Genomic DNA, 24,340 nt, shown 5'->3' on the forward strand with positions numbered 1-24,340 from the left:
AAGGAAGTTAAACCGCGGCTATAATCGATGTTAATGGAAGCTGCCCCGAGCGACACGCTCGCGATGGACATGGATGGACGGTGTGCTGGACATTTTCGCAGGCTGCGTTCCCGTTTCCGAGGCACGGCGGAAACTCTGTGGGCCGAGCGTAATAATATCCTCGGCGTGAAAGCCGACTGATCGGCCGGTTGACTTTGCAGAGGTACCATGTGCGCTCCTCGTCTTCGCGGCGTGCGCGAGAAGTGGCCGATAATTTCGCGAGACCAACAGTCGGGTCGCGCTAACCGTCTATCTACGGTTGTAGGATATTTCTGGTCGACCGAAGCGAAGGAAGAAGAGGCGAGAGAAAGAGAGAGAGAGAGAGAGAGAGAGAGAGAGAGAGAGAGAGAGAGAGAGAGAGAGAGAGACGAGGAGAGGAGCCACGACGCACATACGTTATCGCCTGTACGCGGTCGCAAGCCTGACGCGTGTCTGCGAGTTCTTCAGCGACTTCAGGGCTGTACACCGACGAGCACGCCAATTTTTCACGTTTTCCTTCACCTCTCCTCCCCTCGCCCTCTCGCCGTCTTTTTTTCGCGCGCGGAATCTTACAATAAACAAATCACGAGAGAGAGACTACTCTCGGCGGTCGGATAGGCCACGTCGCTCCCTACGTCTTTTAAATTAAATGCGCTCTTGGTAATTGCGCAACGGTCCGATAAATAAACCAGAACGACTGTTCCCCGTCAGAGCATTTACTCGCGATGCGCGAGCGACGTTCGGTGTGTAATATGTTGCAAAGCTGACGGTCGGCTTAAAGACCGAACCTGCTTGTCGGCGCGTGACAGGTAAATAATTGCGTAATTACATTTACCGGCATAATTCATACGTCTAAATTCTCAATGTAACGGCGTGCTCAATGTAACCGGGTGTGTGCGGATCTTGCGAAAGAAAAAAAAAAAAATCACAGTCCGATGTTATCGCCTCATCGAAAATTGTATCTCTCTTATTATCGCGCTATGATACAACAATCTGAAATGCCACAGCCGACACGCTCTTTCCTTGTCGGAGAGGAGGGTCAGAATCACGGTGACCTCGGCACGCGAATAAAATTCCTCGTATAATCACGCGAGCGCGAAACGCCTTCGATCGTGGATCGCGCGTTCCTTGCACGGCACTCTCATCGGAGGCCGTCGCCGTTGACGTCAGGAGACGTCCGGCAGTCGTTTCGAGAAGCGACGTTCCATCCAATCCCCCGTTCGGGGGCCAGCGGTTCTCGTACCGTCACTCGAGATTGACAGCCCTCGAGAAGAGACCGCTCGCACGAATCGGTCGAACGGTAGGACACGAGGGAGAGGAGATGAAGAGAGAGAGAGAGAGAGAGAGAGAGAGAGAGAGAGAGAGGGAGAGGAAGAGAAAGAGAGATGGAGAACGAACACGCGAGGAGGTCAGATAGCGGAGTATTAGGGTGTCTTAAGTCGCGCCAGAAGAGCGCCCGTTGCTTCTGATAGTAGCCAGAAGCCGGTCGCGCTCGCTCGGAAGCGCTTTATCATCTCGTCTTAATTCGGGACTTTAAATATTTATATACCGTCGCCAGAACGACGGTCCCTCTCGAGTCCCGCGAGCCTATTTTTTCCATCGAATCGCGCGTCCGCCCGACTGATTTATGTCGCGCCGCTTTTTAAAAGCGTTTTGCTCGCGAGGAAGACAGACGCTTCTAAATCAATTTCTCAATGACAATATGCTTACATTGATTTTTTTTTTCTTAAACGCTGAAAGTTGTCTTGTGACTTTAAATGATTAAAAATGAAAGATTCTTAACAAACTTCCTACATGATTAAATAATAAATAATAAAACTTTGTTATAAACTTTACTTATTGGTTAGAATTTTAAAGTTAAAAGTTTTATTTTTTAATTTAGTACAGTCTTATCAATTAAATAAAAATCTTAATTATTAAACAAATTTAATTAAACTATTAACAAGAAATAAAAACGTGCCTTCTAAAATTTCTTTTAAAAACGATGTGTCTCCAAATTTAACTAAAATTAAAATTAAGAATTTAGAAATATATTTTTGTTACGTCGATGGTGCATCATGAAAATGTGCGTGTGTTACAACAATAGCTTGCTCATTCAAGAGTAAAATGGCAACCTAGAAGAAACAGGCCAGGAAGGCAAGGAATCGACGTGCGAGTCGCGTTTTTCTGTTTGCAATAGGGTTCGTGAACGAGCCAAGATCACCCTCGGAATCCTATGGAGTCCATAGGCTTCTCAGAAATAATAGGCGCGTCTGTGTGGCCGTCCCTTAAATCCTTATGTCGCTCGAACCCCTTCTCGATTCCCGAAGGGTCGTGAACGTGCGATGAAATCAACAAGAACAACAACTACCATTGTATTATAGCGAAGGCACTTGGTGCCCCGAGTGACATTTGTGAAAGGGTTGCTAGGCTTTTCTTCGTGTTTCTCTCTATCTCTCTTCCACTTCTTCGATCGACTTTTTCGGTCCTTTTCCTACCTGACACGTAGCGGAAGGGTTCCTAACTACACTGAACGGACATCGTCTGATTGCTCGGCTGTTATTGCCTGTCAATTGTCCGCGTTTGACGTTATTAAATTAATATTAGGGCCAAACGCTAGCCCACGTCAACGAGCCAAGGGTCAGTTGTTGTCAGGTTTTCTTTTATTTGCCACGAATTTCCCATGAGAATCTGTACTGTGAAAACCATGTTTTGCATCGACCGTGATAACGAGCAGTCACGAATTGTTTTAACAACATAATTGACTGATGTAAATAAACATTTGTTCGCAATTTGCATTATATTCTGTTCCTATGCTTTTCTTATAATTTATAATAATAATGCATTTATTTTTGTATCAATTGTGTTATTTGTAAATTGATTCATAAAAAACTTATTTTTATTAAATGTACATTTATATTTAAGTTTCTAATATTTACCACAAATTATTTCTATTGAAATAATTATTATTCTATTGAAATAAAATTACAAAAAAGTAATCGCCCGCATTATATAAAAATTGGAAATATCTTAAAATTGAATAGCGATAATAGAATTAGTGAGTGGATGTTTCTTAAGCTAATGTTGTCATGATTATCTCATCGCGTTGGTCTTGGAATATATGCCTCGAGGCTGAAGCAAGCGACAAGGGGAGACACGAGCTTCCGTTGTCAAACGCATTTAGCTGCTACAAACGCAAACTTAAGAGCTTCCCCTGCGGCTGTGTCGTCGAGTCTTGCAAAGTTTAATTATCGAGATAATAACGAAACCCAGTCAGTTCCACTGATCAGGCAAGTCTTAAACCGTGAAGAGCGCCTTTAAACTTAATTATCACATGTTGCAATAAAAAAATCATAGGTTCAATAAAATCCGTGTTAAAGTTATTATGTCCATTCTGTCGATATTACACTGAGAAAAAAATGCTGTTGAATCAACAGCATTAGTCTAATTGGAAATAATTTTATTAATTCAATGACATTATTAATGAAACGAAGATCTTGATTATTAAAACAAGAGCATGATATACTGTTTCACTAATAATGTCACTGAATTAACAAAATTATTTCCAATTAGACTATGCTGTTCATTCAACAGCATTTTTTTCTCAGTGTATGTATTAATTTTTCCAAAAAATGTTACGAATTTTTTCTGAAACTCAAAGATTTATTTAAATAATATTTATTATAATATTATAATAATATAATACATTAATTTCTTCAAAAAATGTTATAAAGTTTTTGAAACTTAAAGATTTACTTAAAAATGTATAAAACGCATTTTTTTGATAAAACTCGAGCCTTTTAATACGGCTCTTACTCAATACGAAAATCATAGAGCTATCAAGTCAACCCTAAGTTTCGTGTTTTCTGCTGGCGTGGACCTTAATTAAAGATGCGTGCGGCTTTAGAAATATTTACCGGCGGGTTAACTACCTATTCGTGGTCGGTATAATTGGCGGCAGCAAATCTCCTGGTGATACATAATTGGATATAATTGCGAAGAAAATTTTCCTCGGGTAGCGTCCCTGACTGATTTCCGTGGGACTCAACACGAAAACAATTCTCGGCGCTTCCTCTAGAAGGATTCGGAGAGAGGCGATCGTTACGACGATTGTATAAAGATAGAAGAAAAGGAAAAGTGGCGCTGTGGTATCCCGAAAAAGAGTTACTAATGTCCGTCACGAACGCGGCAAATCTCCTCCAGCTGCTGTCTGTCTTTTAGGGACGTATCTAGTCGCTCGTGAAATCTTCAGCCCTGAAATTAATAGCGATCACATTTCTTGGACAAAAACGAGAAAATCGTCATATCTAGATCTGACACTCTGAATGATATCTTGAATTTTAACCTAATATCTTTATATAACTTAGCATCCTGATAATGTAAATTGTCGCAAAAAATCTGCTCAAATATAGTGATTATAATGATGCATTTTTTATACAAATGATTATATAAATTAAGATATCAAATACGTATATGTATATACATGTAGCTAAAGGAAAATTGAAATAAAATTAACGTGGCTATAACAGATGTAAAAAATTAAATTAGCGAATCACAATTTGAATTACTCTCTTTAACGCCTTTCAGCGAAACAAAGATTAGAACAGTACTTCCCCGGTATTATCGTTATTCCGAATTTTTGGCAGATAAATGCCAACGCGCTTAATTAGAAACACGAGATGAGCGAGGGATCGGCGGCCTGGAGTTTGGCGGAAGTTAGAATGCAGAGACATCCGGCAAAAGAGGAATTTACGGGAGACGATGGAATTGTGCCCGCGCAGTTCTAATAAAATATATCGGCAATTAGCTCCCTAAATATTCTCACACCGAAACGTCGTGATGTATAGACTCGTGCGATCCCGCTTAAATTACTTGGAATCGTCCTTTTTTCGAGAGGGTGGCGCAATTGCTGCTGTGGTTACAAATTATCGGAGGATCGGCGATACGTTAAAATAAATTTTATGTTGCTGTGAAATTAAACTGTATATATTATAAAACCAAGAACTTTTGTATATATTTTAATAACAATCTTTCAGGAAGAGTGTGATTTCGAAAATTTAACTTTTCTTGCTGTCTCATATATTTATTCACAATTTATTCACAGTCTCCGTTTATGTGATTTTTATGATATCTCAAAAACTAGTCAAACCGAAAGTCGCTCGCGTTTGAAATTTCAGTCAAATATTGCACGAGACATGAATTACTCGAGATACCTCGAGCTTCGCAAGTTCTGCGGAAACATAACTCTCCGTACAACTCTCCGCTTGCAAGTTCAGCCGGATTTTTCTGTCTATCCTACGTGGCCGAGCTTCGTTAACTAACGCGCTTCGAGCACTAACTCATTTTTCTAATTACGCTGCCAGCACTGTCGCGGAGCTGAAGCGAGGAAAGGAACTTTCCCTGATAAACTTAGATGCCGGACGTGTCAGAGCGAACTCGGACTCGGGGCGCTTGTGTGCGTGTCGTGGGTGGGAGGGAATGAAGGATAGATCGGGGTGAGTACGGGTGGTCGAGGGATAGACCCTTTGGTAGATCAAAGCGCCCCCAAAGATCAATACGTTTCTGAGATGCAGGGGCTGCCATCGCGAATGAGAAAAGGAAGAGTCGGATAGAGAGAGGGATGCTGTGTGCGTGCACGAAAAAGAGAGACGGGAGAGATACAGAAGAGCGATAGGTTGATTGAGGGCACAGGGCATTAGTGGTGCCCGTTCCCCTTGTCTCCGCTCCGACGCGCGCTCTCGTCTCTCTTTCTGTTTCTTTATATAAACATGTCACGTATTTCTTTTCGACCAAACGGAAGCAAAGGGGCATAAATAGGCGCAATTAAGGGACCCAGCTAAGAGCTGCGACTTTCGACCAAATTCCTTTATCGGACGAAGAGAGGCGGAGAAATGCGAGAGTGTATCGACTATCCAAGATTTCCTCGGTGTGGCCGAGGAAAGAGCTTTTCCTCGAAATCCCAGGGAGTTCTTCGAGCAATTGTAATACGCGAAAGCAATTGTAATACCGCGATTCTCTGCCACGCTACACCGCGCGCGTGTATACTTTTCACGACACGCAGGCCATTACGTAATTCAAAACATGAAACGTTTTAAATCCCCAAGGTCCTATGCAACTAATAGCTAAATTATAGCGAATTGCTCGAACGTACACGAACGGGACACGATCTCGATCTACATAATTCGCTGATGAAATGTAAATCGTAATTTCAGGTAAAGTCCACTTGTACAAATTAAGTAAATCGCATAGCGGCGTTATAACGGCCTCCGCCGTCTTCGTGACCGCACGGCCGTGGGTCATGCAAGACAGCGGCCAGATATTTGGTTAAATATTAATGACGTCGTTAAAACAACGCATTTGCGGTTCGTTAAACCGGAGGGGCGCGTATAATGGCCGACCGTTAAGGGCCCCGTAATACGAGCTATTCGGTTAAAGCACCTACACGATATTAGAGGGGGGGTATAAATGGCTGCGAGGAACCACGGCTTCTTTTACAGGACACCGCGTGCATGCAACGTAATAGGAAAGGTTTTAATTAATTAAGCGCGCGAAATCGACTCTCGGTCGGATGTGTTTAATTTAAACACGAAATAGAGAGCATAATAAAGAATTTCAATAAAAATGATAATAAATTTTAAAAGGAATTTAGTACATTACAATTTGTCATAAATAAAAATGTTTAATTTAATTAAATTTTAAATAATTAAGTTTAACAATTCTGTATCATCTAAATTAGAGTCTGTCATAATTTTCTTTTTATTATTCATTTATTTAATTGCATAAGTTATTTATGATTTGCATATGATAAATACAATAATACTTGTCACTTAAGATTTTTATATCTGCTTTGAGAAGTCTTCCCGTAAACTCGTTTTAGCTGACATAAAATTATCGATCTTGCAATGATGTTTCGAGGGATGTACAGCAGAGGGATGTACGCTGTTTTCCGATTTGTATGTTCCTCTGTGTCCCTGGATGATCATAAATCTATCGGAACCCTCGCTTTCTAAGCCACTGTTCGCGCGTGCATATCGTCTAAAGGCTAATCTTGAGATAGGGATCACTAACAGTTTCTAACATGGTTTAAGAATAACTTCAAAGATAGTTTGATCAGAAAAAGAGTAACGATAGATACATATTGATAATCATAAAATATACATATGATTGTTATTTATATATTGTTTGTATATTTATCATCAAAATAGATATCAATATTTATAAAGTTATCCTCAGAATAAATTTTTCTTTAATTAATTTTTATTATATCTTTCTTCATTATGCGTTCGCAAAACGAAGCTAGATAGGGGAAAAAAATAATATAATATATTTAATAATAGTATTATAAGTTATTATAAAAATTTTCTCCCAAAACAATCGCAGAAACTGCGACTCATAAGCAACATTTCCGATTCGTTATTTGCATTTCGATTTATAACTCCTCGCGTACTTCAATATCCTCATTTATCATGGACAAAACTCGTGATGTAGATATGCAAATCTTCTTTTTGCCGATTGCAAGTTGCCCGTTCCAAGCAAAGAAAAAGACAAGGGAGGCAAGTCGCGGTCACGATAAAAGCGGACGTGGAGTGGATAGGTGATATTTTAAGGGCGGCCCCGTCCCCGGCTTGACCCCGCAAGTTCTCAGGTCTGTGGGTAAGTAAGTGGGTGGACTAGTTAGGACGGCAGTAGGGACGACGAGCATAAATTCTCCGTGTGAGACGAGGGATGATCGCGGTGCACGCGAAGTCTCACGATCCTCTTCATCCCCATTTACGAGCTATCTACCGTTTTTCCTTAGTTCTTATCCTCAATTACTTTTTTCGGCCACTTTACACACGCATATACACATGTGGCTCGCCGGCGGAGAATCAAGATTGCGCGGAAAGGTGACCGCGAATTTTATGCGCAACGCTAAGGGAAAAAGAGAGAGGGAGATAGAAAGAAAAAGAGAGAGAGAAAGAACGGACACCTTTACGCCTATCGGCGAGATTGATCGCCAGGCCCTCATATAAATAGCACGTGCTCGCCCGTAATTTTCGCGCTAAATGAAAGCGGACGGCAATGTTTATCGCTCCGACTGATTTATTAGCGCGCCGGTCAATTAGAATTGATATACTCCGCGAGTTATTGTCTGTCGTTACGACGGTGTGAAAGGTCTCACGCGCGCGCCGCGCGGCTGCAACGCGTTATGCGGTAAGAGGACGCGAGAGCTCCTTTAAAGTAGCGTACGTCGCATCCGGTATGATCTACTTCGGTTGCCCGAACTGTAGACTGAAATGGCAAAAAGAAAAGAAATAATATTTCCATTCTGCTCTCATTTATTCTTTCGTTTTTTTTTTTCTTTTTTCCTAAACTTACAGAAACACGCGACACGATGCGCGGAGAGGAAAGTTTTCAACAATTGGTCTGTGTAACAAGTAACGCAACATTGTAACAAGTTTACCATCCGGAAGTTAAGTCGTGCAACTTAACCCGGATGCGGCTTCAGTCGAGCAAACTATGATCGGGTATCCGTTCTCTCGAATCTTCGAAGGCCGGGAAACTCTCGCAAACGGAGGAATGTCCCGAAGGGATACTTCGGCACGCGAGGCCCGGACGGAGTGACAGGGCGTTAAAACGTCACCCGGTGGACATTCTCGACACATACCAATCGAGTCGGAGATACCAAGAGCGCGGGAGTTTGCCCGTTCTTGATGCGTGCTTCCGTCGGACATATCCCGAATTCCAAGACGCCCTCACGTCTCCCCCCCCCCCTCCCCGGCACGTCACAGATTTTTCTCGAGCGTGTCTCACGAGCAACGGTCACGCGAGAACGTTTAGAATCATTTTAATAATTATTAGTTGCATACTTCTGATCGATTTTTACTTCTTTCAACTAGAATATTAGCAGATTATCTCTTTATCCCCGTAATAATTATTTATCCTCACAATCGTTTATCAAACATATGAAATACTAAAAGTTTTTGTATCGCGTTAAATTAATGAAATTAAAATATAACCTGCAATAAATAATTGCTAGCTCGACACTTTATTACATACACAAGTATTTTAGTATAACGAACTTATTCATTTTTTATATTCAGTTTTTTTTTTTTAATTCTAATGTCTTTTGTAAGTATTTTTATGTCTATATTGATTTATCTTAGTCTCTAAATTTTTTAGTCTGTTTGGTCATCTAATGAAAAATTAATCCATAACTCTTATAAAAAGAAGAAAAACAAGAAAGAATGACAAGAAGAAGTATAGTTCGCAATTTGCTGACATTTAATAACTTGTGCTCGTTTTCGGCGAAATTATGTACTTCGCTCTGCCGAGAAGACAGGCTGATTGTCTGACGGAAGAATCGCGGAACGGCGCCGTGAACGCGAAGTCGACGGTGTTGATCGATGGGCATACCCGTCAGTTGGCACCACTTTTAATTAAACCGCCCTCAAGATTAGCTCCCCTCTTCTTCTTGCCGCGGCTTCTTGTAATTGTTTTAAATCTCACCCTACTGCCGGGACGAACGACGCTCCCTCGGCAGTTTAGCTCGGGAAAAAAAACCGCAAGTCGTCAGGGTGACAGATTCGGCGGCTCTGCTGACATTTATAAGGTCGTACAAAAGGGTTCCTACAGGGATTTCTTTGTTTGTCTTTTTAACGACGAACTCACTTAAGCATTTAAATCCCTTTATCATAACAACAAAAGTAACAATTTTCTTTTAATATCAAAAGTGATTGTATTTCTGCGTATTTTGAAAAATGCAAAATACAATAAAATTTTTACAATATAAAACACTTAGATCATCTAGATTGGTCAATTTATTTAACTTCTTTTTAAATCTATATTTTCTATCAAACTATTAAAAAGCTATTAAATAAACATTTTCATAATGTTCAAAATAATAGTGATTATTACATATACATCTACATATACGTCTACAACTAAATATTCCAATAATGCTTGGAGATTTTGATGTTTACTGATAATTATATAACTGATGGCAAAGCGCTTAAGTGTTGGCATATATATCTCGACAAATTATCGATCGTAGAAAGCAAACAAGCAGATCGCGACCGTTCCCAGCGCAATTAAACGCTGAATTAGAACGGTCATGATTCATCGAGCGAACGCGCAATTAAACTACCGACCAAAAAATCCGACATTTTTTCTGCGACACCTGGTATTTACAAGGGATCGCCTTACATGGCAACTTTCTAACCAAATAATAACCCACGGTGTACATTCAAGGCTGCTTTTTACGAAATGTACCGTTTTCCTACTGTCAATCATTTTTCAAGTCACGCAAAATCTTTGCGCAATCTCAAGCACGGTCGTAATTAATTATTTTTGAGAAAAATCAGCGCTCACAGATGTTAAAGACGCTTCATAAAGTCGATCACCTCTGCGAGGTCCCAATTTTATCGAAATTGTTTTATCGGTTATATTTATACCAAATATGTCAAAGAGCTATGAGCTTCGTATATATGATAAAATTATCAAACAAAACATTTCCATCAAACATTTAGTTAGTTGCGGTCAGTTAAAGTTTGTATCATATTATGTCAATTTTTAAGGGATAAATTTTCAATCAATTGAGCCTCGAGAGTCGACTGGCTTCGTTGTAGATCGGTGATGCGTTCCAACAATATTCATCGCGCCCGTTCGCCAGTTTCAATTTGACCGTACAGATGTTTCCCGAGACGCCGCTCGGTCTCGCAAGTTGGGATATCCGTCCATAGCTCTCGTCCGAGTGCTGTAACGGCGCCGGGAGTTACGGCCGCGGAGATGTATGGTAATTGTACGCGGCTAACTTACAGACTCGGAGTGGTCCGGGGGCTCAAAGTGCCTTCCGGTAGTATCACTGGCTCAACATCCACCTGCAGATACTAGAAGGGAACTCGCAAGGAAACCCGTCCGAGTTAACAGCATCCCCTCGTACCGCGCCGACCCCCCTGGGGTGGATGCAGCCGACACCGAGAGACGTCGAGGAAAGTTCGATCGTCTGCCTTCGAGACGTTTCGGCACTGCTGTACACGCGTATTTCTCGAGAAGCATTCCTCCTCTCGCGCAGCGCGTTACGTTACTTACACGAACACGTCCGAAAATACGAGTTCTCGCGTAACGTTGAGAAAAATGTAAAATAGAATCAATTGCGAGTGATAGTAATAGTACGATATTTGTAGTTAAATATTTACATTTAAGAGACAATTAATGCAATTTAATATAGGTGATTTATTTTAATCAGGATATTTCTAAAAAAGATTTCCACGGAAGATGTGATAAGCTAATCCAGCACTATTTATATATATATATATATATATATATATATATATATATATCTCCAGATGCAAAAATAGATGGCGATTAAGACGCGAGAAATTATCTGAAGGACCTTTGTGAGCACACCTTTGATCAAGAGACAGACGAATTTAGCGACGGCAAAGGGGATCTCGTAGTCGCCAGGGAGATCAAAGAAATGACAGATAACGGGGTTTTTCGAACCGTAGATCGAGTGCTGTTTATCGACACGGGCTATGCGACGTTGCCCACATGGCGGACCATATCTATTTCCGTTAGTACGAACAAACTTGCGCAACCGGAGCTACCTGTCGTCTCATTTCGCCGTTCGTGTACGCCGCGGGTCAGTGAACAATGAACGGCAGCAGCTCGTCCAGAATTCGAGAGAATTCACCCTCCCCGCAGCAATTCGGCTGATTCGTCTCGCGGGATCACGCCAGCTGCATGTGCAACGACTTTGCGCGGAGTTCCCAGAACGGCACTTGCAAGACCCTTCGTGCTACGCTACGAATTGTACCGTGGTTTATGCACGTCAAACTGAAGCCTTCGATACAACCGCGGTGGTTGGGTAACTTCGCCTCGCGATATTAATTAAACAGCTTTTGTACGAGGTAAAAAAAAAAAAACTGTGTATTGGTATAATTAAAATTCCATCTATTATACTTAATGCCGCAGAGAGAAATTATGTCCTACATAACAAAGGACTGAAATACATTAAAATACATTGATTATTCAAAATTATTCAAAAATTAAAAATTTATATAAAATGTTTATATATAATAGTTGAATTACTGCTAATATTCTAATTATTCTAATCATATGGAATTTTACCTCTAATCCTAAATTAAATGTCTCATTTTATTAAACAAAAATTACTTAGGATTATGTAAATAAAAAAATAGAACCGATACGTAATACCTATGATTACTATATAATATAATATACAAGAGAAATGATTAATCAATCTCGTAATTATTTTATATATTTCATTTCAAACATACAGATTATTTTTATTTACGTTGCTATTTTATCGAGAGTTATTCTATATATTATATATTATATATTTCTTTTGCTCGTTAAAGAAACTATCTATCAATAGAATAAATTTAGACCTCACGATATGCAACGCAATTTTGGCAGCGCTGATCATCGAACTCGAGGTAATATGCGTAAACAGCCGTATTCTTTATTGCGACGAAAATTGTTATTATTAACTTCGTAAATGCGCGCGATTATTTTCTCGTAAATTCACCATGAGGACGGCAATTTGACTCGATCCCGTCTGATATGTTATAATTTACGGTCGCGGAAAAAAAACGTGCGTAACGGGGAAACGTCGCCGCGCGCCAGACAGAGAGTTTGCGATCGCAACGGGCGATAATAAATATTCCGCGGGCTTTTAGGGTCTGGCCGGGGACCGAGATTATACCACAGACGACAGGATCCATGCCGATGGTATCGGGACTTTATGCAAAAATTGCTAATTACTGTACCTCGCGATGAAAGCGTGCGACAACGCGTTACGCTCGGGCGAGGCCGTTCGCCCTCCCGATCTCGCATCTCGTAACTTTGTACGTATATATGCACGAAGCGGCTAATTGCTGATCTACGATCGGGCTGCGAACTTGCGGAGCGACCGGAGACCGGGGAACCGCTGTTATTCCGCCGATCATACGCGGCAGATAGCATTATGTATCGAAACAATTTCGCCCGTCGTCGCTTTATCTCGCGCTTCGATCCTCGACCTTGTCGACTGTCGTCATCGTCTTCTTCTTCGTCGTCGTCGTCGTCGTCGTCGTCGTTGTCGTTGTCGTCGTAGCGAAGTAATTCGCGGCGCACGCGCCCGGAAATATTAACCCGGCCGTTTTACTTTGTCATCTCCGGTTCATCCCGACTGTCAACGGGGCTGCATTATGAATGCGGGCCAATTTAAAATTCATTACAAGGTGCAGGGGTCTCCTCCCGCTGCCGGCACCCCCTTGCCTGTCACTTCTACCAGCTTTCACGCCGCGCCTCCACGTGGAAGGGATAATTGTTCGTCACTGTAACGTTTTGAGAGCGCGCTCGAGCGTGCAAGAGCGATAGCGAGGAAGGATGCGAAGAAGAGAAAGAGAGTTTAAATGTGGTGGAGAGAGGAAACGGGAAAGTGAAGGGAGAGCCGAGAAGCGCATTTATTATAGAGAAACAGAGAAGGCGGGAGAGACAGTGTACAAGCAGCCAATCTCCCCCGCCGCCCTGCTTGTTTATTTAAATAATGCACGGAGAGAGGGAGGGAGGGAGGCAGGTAGAGGTTCAAGCCTGGAAATGGATGAACTACAAAGCCTCCGAAATCCGCTACGAGGAAAGTGGCACGCTCGTACCGAGCCGTTCTTGTGACAACGGAGAAAATCCACCTGCCATGTGCACGAAGCACTGAATGCCACTTTTCGAGGGATATCTCTTCTTCTTCCGCTTTTTCAGCCTTCACGAAAAAGGGTGGAGGGCATTGTCCCTATGTGTGCTCTTTTCGTTTACCGGGAAGTTTAACTTTAGGCCTGCTCTCCTCTTAGCCGCATTCTCTCAAACAGCTTTCTGCGTTTGAAATAAAAGAAGCGTTTCGGGTTCTCTGCCGAATATACGTTTCTTCTTTAAGTGATCTCAATAATAATGTTTTTCCAGAATTAATCACATTCTTTCTCGGTCACGGTTTATTTTTATTTTATTTTAAATTATTCCATTCTAAGTTCATTCTTTCTTTCACAATTACGAATTTTTACGATTTCCTCCCGCGTTAGAATTTCAACACCTGAGCCGACAAGCGGACTTTTTTTAGCGTAAAATAAAAACAGTACAGACTTCGGGGTGAGAAGATTTGAGATGGGATTGGGGTGGATGAATCAATCGCGCTTCCTGTCTCGAGAGGTAGCCTCTTCTTTATAAATGAGCGGGGTAAGGAGGGAGAGGGTGAGTTCGGAGGCTGCAGTTCAGATATTCACCGGTTGATTACGGTCCCGACGGGGTCGGGGCTCGGCTCCGGTAGGGAAATCCCCGAGGGAGGACGCTAACTCGACAACTGACAAATTAGCCCAGCGCACCGACGACACTTGCAAAATAGGTCGACAAGAAGATGCCCCGCTTCGGTTTGAATTCGGCGCTCGCCAGATGAGATTCGCGCAGTCAGTCGTCGAACTCAATTTTACTCGTCGACAGGATGAACGATGCGTCGGCGGATATCGGTTATCGGTCACACGAGATTATCCCTAAACCCCAATATACAATAATTAATCGTCAATTCGACTCCAAACGATCTAAATCAATCGCATGATAATCAGCATCGATTTTTAGCAGGTATTAATTTCAATGTCGTTATATTTTATTTTGGATATTAGATGTATATATAATGTGATCCGTTAGACATTTCTTATTATTGAAGGCACCTTCGTAAAATATTCAAATGCAATCATGCTACTGGAAAATCGACGGAAATCAAAATTGACGTTTCTCCAGGGGGCGGAGACGCGTTTGCGATTCTGCGGAGCGATTCCTTCGGCGTGCGGACCCGTGGTTTTTTTTCAAGTTCAGGAAATTCCTCGTTGGCGGCTAAGTGAATTGGAAATAAAAAAAAAAAGAGAGTACCAGGTCGGATAAATAACGTCCGTCAGCGATATTTGCCCAGGGTAACGTCGCACCGACAATACTTTTCACATCGCCTCGGCGTGAGGTAGGGGGATTGTTATTCGTGCGGCGTAGTGCCTCGGTGTCGCTTTCACTAGAGTCGGTTACTGATAAACGAGCGGTTTCAACCCCACGCGTCGCCCCCTGAATGTAAACTCACCCTGCCTGGCCGACGCGCTTTAAGCTCTTAGCGCGGGTAAATGCCCGGTGTAAATCGTTTCCGAACGTAAACGATTGTCGACGACAGACCCGAAATTAATCGCCGTGATTCTGGTCGCCGTACGCCGAAAATGATTCTGCGAACGCATCTCGGAGCGGAAATAAATTCACAGGCGTTACAACGTCGGCCAAATTGGAAACGTAATTAAATATGCATTAAAGTGGAATTTAATAAAATTACTTGTAAGTTTCTAACTCTTTTGTTATTAATTTCTAATAATATATATTTATAATGGATCTAAAAAGATGTGGCACACAGTAACTTGAGTAGCTTAAATAAATGGATAGTTGTGTCATCTTAATTTTACATGTTGTTATATAAAGTCATTCTAATCATTTTGGATTGTAGTAAGAAATAATTCATCTTTCAAGTACTGCATATATATATATATATATATATATATATATATATATAGCGTCAAATTAATTTTCCGATGAAATGCGATATTATCCTACACAAGCAAAGCTTCTGGGAATATCCAGAAAATATGTATCATCTTATCTCGTCGTCCAGACCGTTCCCCGGCAATCCGTAAAGGCATTCGTCTCCGGCAGAGTCGGGATTTACGAGCAGTGGTGGGCAAGACGTCGTACGCGACGAATCGCACGACAAAACCCAAGGCGTGCCTCGTGTACGTGAGCGGCCGAAGGTGGAACGTCACGTTTCCCTACGAGTCCCCCCGGGGAACGATGTCTCAAACGACCACGCGGGACCCAAAACGCACCTGTACCGAATTCCTATGCCGGGAAAAGTGCTGTCCCTGTCTCCTGTATCTCGAACCAGACGAAATCTTTCCAGTCGCGCACGTATGAAACGATAAGTTTGTCATAGCCAATTTATACAATTGGCATGGCGGTGCGACATCCGCTATTTGGCGCTGGGGACCGACGAATTTATGACTGGATGTGCCCCTACGCCTCGATCACGTTCCCTCTTTGGCTATAGCGTGCCTTAATTTCGCTCACTTATGGAAAAATAAATATCATTATTTTAAAAGACACAAGAAAATATGAAAACTTTTAAAAAGATAAAGAACATAAACATATTTTATCTAAAATATATTACGTATTAATAGATTAATTTAATTCAGTAAGATAATTTAGTAAATTAATTAATTATTGGTAATAATCAAATCAAGATGTATCAGCTGCATGAAAGACAGCACGCATAACCAAACATTCACCCCTCATCCTTACCGCCCTCGTTTCGCTTGCATTGTAGCGGACGATTGGTATTCAGCCCGGTGGATCCCTTGGATTCATGTAACAACATCGGGGACATGTGTCAGCCAGGACGATTGGTAGAGGGTCGGAAATGGCTGTTTAAAATTGCATCGACGGCTTACCGTTAAGGGCACGTGTGCTTTTTAATGTCCGACGAATGCTTACGATAATGTCCTTTAAGCTTTTATTAACGGTTATCAAGGTACGTGGCCCGAATGGCCATAGCCATTCTCACGCGACAGCGCAAGCGAACCTCGATCCTTTACCCGTAATATCCTTGCTCAGAAAGTCCTTTATCCTCCCATTTTCTTCGATCAAAACTACATGCACGCAAGAAGTTTCAATTTTGCTTTTTATATTAATAAGTCTAAATTTTTTTACATAAATGAAAATACTTTATAAAATTTAATAAATAATAATTTAATGAATAATAATTGTAAATTAATAATTGTAAATAATTGTAAATTAAATGACGTTTTCTTCATGATCCATAATACTGTGAAAAATATATACGCGATCTTTCTGTTCATCGTTGACCAATGACGACATTAACGATGCCGAAGGACCAGCGTGTCTCATGGGAAGAAAAGTTTTGCCAATGATTAACTGAAACTTTAGTTCGTGACTTTGACAAGACAATTTATACCCCTATAGAGTTAAAAATAATTAAGAAAAACTCATTGTTTAATATATATTCGCATTTTTTGTTACACGTTGAATAATTCATAATTGTTACAAAAGCATTGATAACAGGAATAGAAACTAAAATTAATGATTATTATTAATTATAGGATTTGTAATTCATTAAATATAAGCTTAATTTGTACAATAAAATGTACAGTAATAATTATTACGATCCAAATTATAACAACTTTCGCAACAAAATATAAAATAATTTGTTGTTCTCAATGCTAGTTTTATAAATATTCGACATTAGCAATAATAAATCGAGGCAATAACGTCTTCACTCGCATTTTTATTCAATAACAAACGAAATCGATATGCGACAAATCAGACGGACAAGCTGGTTCGGTAGAAGACAGTCTGGCGAATTTGTCAATAAGATCCTTTAATAATCACGGGTCAAACAGATTTAAAAAGATCTACTATCAAAATTCGACTAGTATAATTTATACCAAAATATGTGTGCGTTTTCTTCGAGGGGCGCAATGCTGCGGCGACAATACAATCCAACTGATGTCATACGGAGGTTGTTTAGTTCCAAGTCCCGGAGGAATTTATCTGTCGGTCAGTTACCCTAAATGTCAGACATAACCATCGTCGTCAGTGCAATCACGTATTGACTGTTAAAAATATATAACATAAAAAAAATACATGTCGTAAAATATCATATGCACGATCTCACAGCTGACAATGGCATTTTTTAACGTAGCGTTTCTATTTACGCAGCATCTATCTTAACTGAGAGGACTGTTGGCAGACGAGAAAGATTCATCACTTGGTTGAAGGACATCTTTAATAAATCCGCAGGTGAGTTGCATGTGCTGATGTCATTTTTGAGACAGAGGTTACTTTTTGCCATTCACCATTACATAACGTGTATTATATAAGATGCAAAAATAAAATCACATGATTCATATGACATTATGCATACTTCTCATTAACAGATCAATCTATTAAGACAGAAATTAATCTTTGGTAATTAATCACAAATAATGTAATTCATAAAGACATTTTTCCTTCACATTTTGATAATTTAATATTATTTTAGTTATTTACTTTATATCATATTTAATAAACACGTATTTTTGCAAAAATGATAATACACATATGTAATATTAAAATTAATATTAAAAATATCAGAAAGAAAATACATCACGGTGGTTGGTTTTGATTTTGAGAAACTGCAAAGATCCTAAACGTCTGATCGCCACGTAATATCACATAACGTAAGTCATGGATAAAATATCACGTTGCAGAAGATAAAAGCTACAAGGCTGACACCGCGATCGTCGATCGTGCAGCAACGGCAACAACATTCAATCGGCCAGAAATAGCAGCTTTCATGCGGCCAGCGGATTCCTCAGACAAGGCCGATGTCGTTAATCAAAAACTGGCTAACTTCTGCGTGGCGCAATCGACGACGAAGTTCGAAGATGAGAACATTCATGCCGAGAAACGTGACACGAAGAACGATGGACGTGCTATTCGACAATCGACAATCTCGCAGCCGAGTTGTTTTACGGCTGGAGAACCATCTTTCGACCACCAGATAGACACCGGCTCTTCGTGGCGCGATCTCGGCAAAATGCCTCGATCCGAGGAAAACGGCGGCGCGATCGAGTTTGCGGCGAGAGACGATATCGACGTGGCCGTGCATTATCGTTGTTACACGAGCCCGAGACACTGTTATCTCCTGCCACCGCAACGGACGAAACAGCCGCCGCTGCTAGGCTCGCGCGTCCCGAATAGATACATCAGCGTGCCGACACGTGCGATCGTGGGTTTCGCTCCTAGGAACTCGAAGTCGCCCATCAAGGAGCCGAACGCGCCCGAAAAGCACGAGAAGAAGGACAAGAGGAAGAAGAAGAAGCCGGTAATACGTACCGAAGAAGACGGCGAATTCGTATCCGTCGATAGTAGCGAGAACCGAGCGAAGATGGTGGAGGACGATAACCCGAAGGGTGACCCCAACGTAGCGTTTCGTTACGAGTGGGGCGTGAAACTCGCCGAGGAACAACCGGCCGCCGAAGCGACGGGCGATAACGATAACTTCGCCGAAAAGGGCCAGCAATACGTCACGAAGAGGCTTTGGGGAGTGAACCTGAAACAGCCAGAGCCGGATGTCCAGGACGCTGCTCCGTCGACCACCGCGAGTCTCGAGGGAGGCGCGGGGGAGCCTCGAAACGCCTCTTCGATCTCCGAGAGCGGCGATACCACGGCCAACGGGGCGAAAAGTGGCAAACAAACGGCAAAGAAACCGAACGCGTCGAGCCTAAAAGGTACAACCGCGGAGTATCTCTCGACTCCGTCGAGCCAGACGAACGATGATCTCGTCGCGGCGCAACAAGATAGCGGTGACGCGAACTTATATTTAAGTTCGGAAGAGCTTCGAAAGATCATGAGGACATCCCCCAACATGCTGAAAGAAATTATAGTCATCAATGATGAGTACAATGTTCCGGAAGGAGTGAGCCCGGATGCTGAGATCATCGCTTGGCGGAATCTCGCGATGAGATCGGTCCCGGATGTCAAGGACGATTTTCTGTCGGCCGATAATGTAGAGAATCTAGAAATACTGTCCATCCGTCCGGAAGCACCGCAGCCGAAGTTGGATGTGCAAGTTGTGAAATCGGCTAAGGATAATTTAGAAGACAAAAAAATCAAACAGTCTGATTCCGAATATACATCTTCCAAATCTACAGGGATCCAGCAGAACAAATCTTCACGAAAATTGGACGATGCCTTTACTAGTAAAAAACTGCATACTCTGAGCATGCAGATTCGTCACATGCATCGGCATATCAACAACATTCAACGACATACTCTATCACTTTCAAACAATTTTACTCTTGTTAATAAAACGCAGTTGAAGTATCCAGAATTCGCATCAGCTCTCTCTACGAATTCTGAAGATTCTTTCTCAAAGAAAATGATCGATGAAGCATCGAATCAGACGGAATCGAAGAGTCAAAACAAGGAAAAGTCTATCGATTCTAATGCAAATAATGCACTAAGCAGCGACCAATTTCTGTTACAACCCGTAGAACCACAAACATTTTCAAATAGCAGTCAGGAGCAAGTAGATCTCGCAAAGACGCTAGATGTTACTGCGGACAAAGAAATCGAGAGTTCCATAAATCAGATGCGAAGTACCGATGACAAAAAGATTACTTCTCTTTCAGATTCCACTGTATCATCTGAATTTACGCAGGATAAATCTGATTATAAGGACAAGAACGAAACGAGAGATTACAAGAAGCCAGACGCTAATTATATTAATTTACATAACGAGGCCACGTATACCGACTTCGATGCTCCATCAACTGACAGAAATTCGAATTCCAAATCAAACGCAATTAAATCGGCTAAGGAAGATTCGAAATCTAAAGTAGATGACGATAATAGTCCTAACTACGTGAATGACGTCGACGACGATCGGAGCAAAGAATATATCGACGGCGATTATGTACGACTACCCGGCGATCCTTATCCCTACAACAGGGAAAACCTGGAGAAGTGGCGTGTGCCGCATTCCAGGAATCTCGTCTACAAGTCATTCAAGCGGGACACGTCTCGCTCCTCCGACTCTCCCACCGTCGCGCGATCAACCCCGAGGAACGCCAATGACGCATACGCAAACGCCGTCGGAGAACCGCGCGATTCTCACGCCGGTGATGCGGTAATGGAGACTTCAGAAAGCGGCGGTGGTGGCGCAAGTGCGAGAAACAGAACAGATCGGAAGAGCGGATTCCAAGTATTTTCTCGGAATCAGCGGGTGGTGTCTGATTGTCTGCGTGACGATGTCGTGGATGCGTTAGGACTGCGGCAATGGACGGAGGTATTTTCGCGACTCGACGAGAAGACGCAGAGCGAGGCGGCGCAAGGCGGCGACGTATCATTCCGCACGCGTTACGAGTAGTTCGTGGATTTGCGGTGGAACGTAAGTTCCGGCACGCATCCACCTTCGCATAATGCAATTGTTTCAGTTCTCTTGGTTAATTAAGACGAGCTTATTGCCACGACGTAACGAGCCAGAGGTTCCGCGAACCTCAATCTCTGATTACGCACTTCATTTCCGTTTGTTTCCGAAGCTTAGGTGCAACAAGAACAATAGACGTGAATATAAATGGCATATTTTCCGGTAGTTAGCATTGCGGTCTTTCATTGTCACTCTTGTATATCATTTTACTAATGATATTAAAAAAATATAATATAAAATTTATCGTTGGTACGTATAATTTAAATGAGGAACAATATGAAAATATGAAATAAAGAAGAAATAAAAAAATTTGAAAAAAATCATATATGTACAAAAATTATATATATATATATATATACAGTTGTCTTCAATTAGAAATAAAATTCATGTGGGAGTGATTCAAATTGTTAAAAAACAGAATAAAACAAAAGATATATATTGTATTTTTTAAGAAAATCGTAATAAAGAACATATAACTAGAATTTAAGATTATAGTATAAAATGTGAATCAATAATAAATTTTCTTTAAATTATAGAATTTGACAAGAAGATAAGTAATGAGAGAAGATAAGTGATTTATCCTTTTAATATATCCATATATGCAATTGTTTCAGTTTATTAAATTCTGCCCTATTCGGTTTCAATGCGTAATAACTTTCATTAGTTCATCCGGCGCGATTTCCTTACATTACATGCGTCCTCCGCCCCCTGAAATTATTCTCCACTCCTATAAACACGTTCGCTCTCTTGCGCTTACGATTAAATGCGGATAGGGAATCGAACGGGGCTGTATTCACGAAATTACCGTATACGGCACGCGATTAGCTCGCCTTAAGAGCTTTTTTGATCCTCGGGACGATCGGATCATTAATCCCTGGCCAACGCACCTGTCGAGAGGCAACAGCAGGAGGAAGGAGGAAGAGAAGGGGGAGGAGGAGGAAGAGATAAGGTTCGAGAACGGCTAGGTCGTTCAATCAGACACGTGTACTTACGTGTACACCGACGTGCATCTCGCATGGACTCTCGGCGTTTCTTCTTCGAAGCGGACGAACTATCGACCCGCCGCGCCGGGATATGCGTGCCTACCGGTCACGAACGCGGCCCGGAGGCCGGTTATTTGATCACCGGTGAGAATCATCCGAATCGTCGATCCCCCCCTCCCCCCTGTCTAATCATTCAAATCGCAGACGTCCTGTTGATCTAATCGACGCTGCATACGCATCGCGTCCGATATCTCTTGACGAGGGAGTAGATGGACCCCGAGCTCTTCTCCTCGAGTTGCGAAGGAGAGACTCGAATCCGTCTATCACTACCGCGATACCGGAGCATCGGCTACCATATTGCGCTGCTACCATCCGATGCCGATAATGCCCGCGGGTAATGGCAGACCCCGTGGCCCTGATTACCTTCGCGCTGGTGGAAGACATGGACGTAGTTTAGCCTCGATTACGGCAGCTGGTCGTGCCGTGCCGTGCTGTACCGTGCCACTTTTCTGACCGCTCACCCGCCGATCCTGCTGTCATTTGCTCCTGCGGACGTTCCGCAGTGCTCCTCCACGGACATTGCTCGCGTCTAACGGAATACAAATAATGAGCGTTGAATGATGCCGCTCGAATTAGAGTCCGATGCACGGATCGGTATCCCGCCTCCTTGTCGAGGTGATCAAAGGCCGATTACTTGTGCATTTTCTTAGAGATCGATTCGTCATGAGTCAATCTTCGATAGACGGTCGTATTTCGCCTCAAGATAAGATTCCAGAGAGATAGATCGTATCAAATTACATTTTTAATCCTAGAAATCTGTGGCTTCTAATGCAATCATTAAAGGCGCGCTTAGTAGAATACCTTCTCTCTGGTGAATCCCAGTACTCAATTGATTTCTTAGATTTTATTCTCTTGTTTAAAAAAAAAAAAAAAAAAATAAGAATATTCGCAATTTTATTATATTCGAATAGCCGATTTTTTCTCTCGTCGATCACTTCGATGGATCCGGACGAATGACCTTTCTGTTAGGAGATGCAACGATGCAGCACGAGGACGAAGCGACGAGGCGGGATTGCCATTGGTAGCAAACGTTGCTTTTATTTACGACTAGATTCCGCTGACTATTCTCCGGGTTCGCTCCTCCTTGACCCTCTCCTCTCGTTCCCGAGGTTAGAACGATCCTATCTACACGCAAGACGTAGCCGCGGATCATTCCCTTCGGGGTCTCCTGCACTATAAAAGATCGCCCTATGGTTGTATATTACTCACGCCACCGTGTTTTCACTTGGCGCGGCGATCGGCGCCGATATCATAACTCCTTGTCGTACCGCCGTTCAACCAGCAAATCTACCCGGCGACGAGGTCTCCTCCTGGTAGCGATAGCAATTCCGATATAACCGGCAGCCGTTGTAAGACGAGGATGAACATCACCGGCATATAAAACGAGACTCTCATCGGTTAACCTCGGGCATTATCGCGTCTAAGTGTGACAAATTTTCTTCGTTTCATAAATTTAATATAGCATTATTTTTATTCTGTAAACTAGCATTATTGCCATTAATTGATTGAAGTTTTTTGTTTGTTATAATTTTTTTTATAACAAGCAAAAATGTTGTTATATTGATCTCTGAAGTAAAAATATTGAGTGGTCAAATATTGAGAAAAAGAGATTGAGATTTTATAATATATGCACAATTAATTACTCGAACGACGGATCTGATCTCTCGGAAAATTCGTGTTTAACATTCTAATAATGGAACACCTCGTAAATATGTCGCGAAGCTTCCGGTAATGGAAGGTCACCAGGGAAGTGAGTGAAAATTCCACAATGTTAGCGCCGTTTTACGCATAGAGCTATAATCCGAACGCTGCGACCGATCCGCGGCATCCGAGACACCGAAATAGATATGGTTTACAGCCTCCCTTAAATACGTCAACGTTTATGCGTGGATTCCCGAAAGTAAATCGACGAGGAATGTTTTCATATGACGGCGACTTCGAAGCCAACTTAAACGCCGAGAAGCCAAGCAACTTCCCCTCCACCCGAACCGAAATCACCGGTTATTATTAATAACGCGAAGAGCGTCTTTGTTTACGATGTCACGGGCTTTTACACGTGTGCGGCTTTATGATACATCGACGCGGTAATCTTGTTCATTTTGGCTTGCAACATCTATATACGATAACAATTATTCCATCAAAAATTAGAAATCTAATTTTGCGAATTAAACTATAAACCTAAATGTTTCCTCCTGAGATGCGATAGTAATAACGATACAATTATAATTAATAAAATAATTTCTTTTCTTAACAAAAGAAA

General features: G+C 41.9%; 2 protein-coding genes across 2 annotated transcripts in view; one reads left to right on the forward strand and one right to left on the reverse strand.

Moving 5' to 3' along the window:
* LOC148934944 (uncharacterized) overlaps window positions 1-20,977 on the forward strand; it is a 38,482-nt gene extending 17,505 nt beyond the window's left edge. Inside the window, exons 4-5 of the mRNA XM_089083303.1 lie at window positions 17,768-17,865; window positions 18,315-20,977. Coding sequence (XP_088939429.1) covers window positions 17,768-17,865; window positions 18,315-20,977 — 2,761 coding nt within the window. The remainder of the gene's footprint in view (window positions 1-17,767; window positions 17,866-18,314) is intronic.
* LOC105427321 (uncharacterized) overlaps window positions 1-24,340 on the reverse strand; it is a 345,326-nt gene that overhangs the window by 271,632 nt on the left and 49,354 nt on the right. The gene's annotated exons all lie outside the window — the stretch shown is intronic.

Source organism: Pogonomyrmex barbatus, unplaced genomic scaffold, assembly GCF_055798465.1.
Source record: "Pogonomyrmex barbatus isolate J1 unplaced genomic scaffold, ASM5579846v1 scaffold7, whole genome shotgun sequence".
Classification (NCBI taxonomy): domain Eukaryota; kingdom Metazoa; phylum Arthropoda; class Insecta; order Hymenoptera; family Formicidae; genus Pogonomyrmex; species Pogonomyrmex barbatus.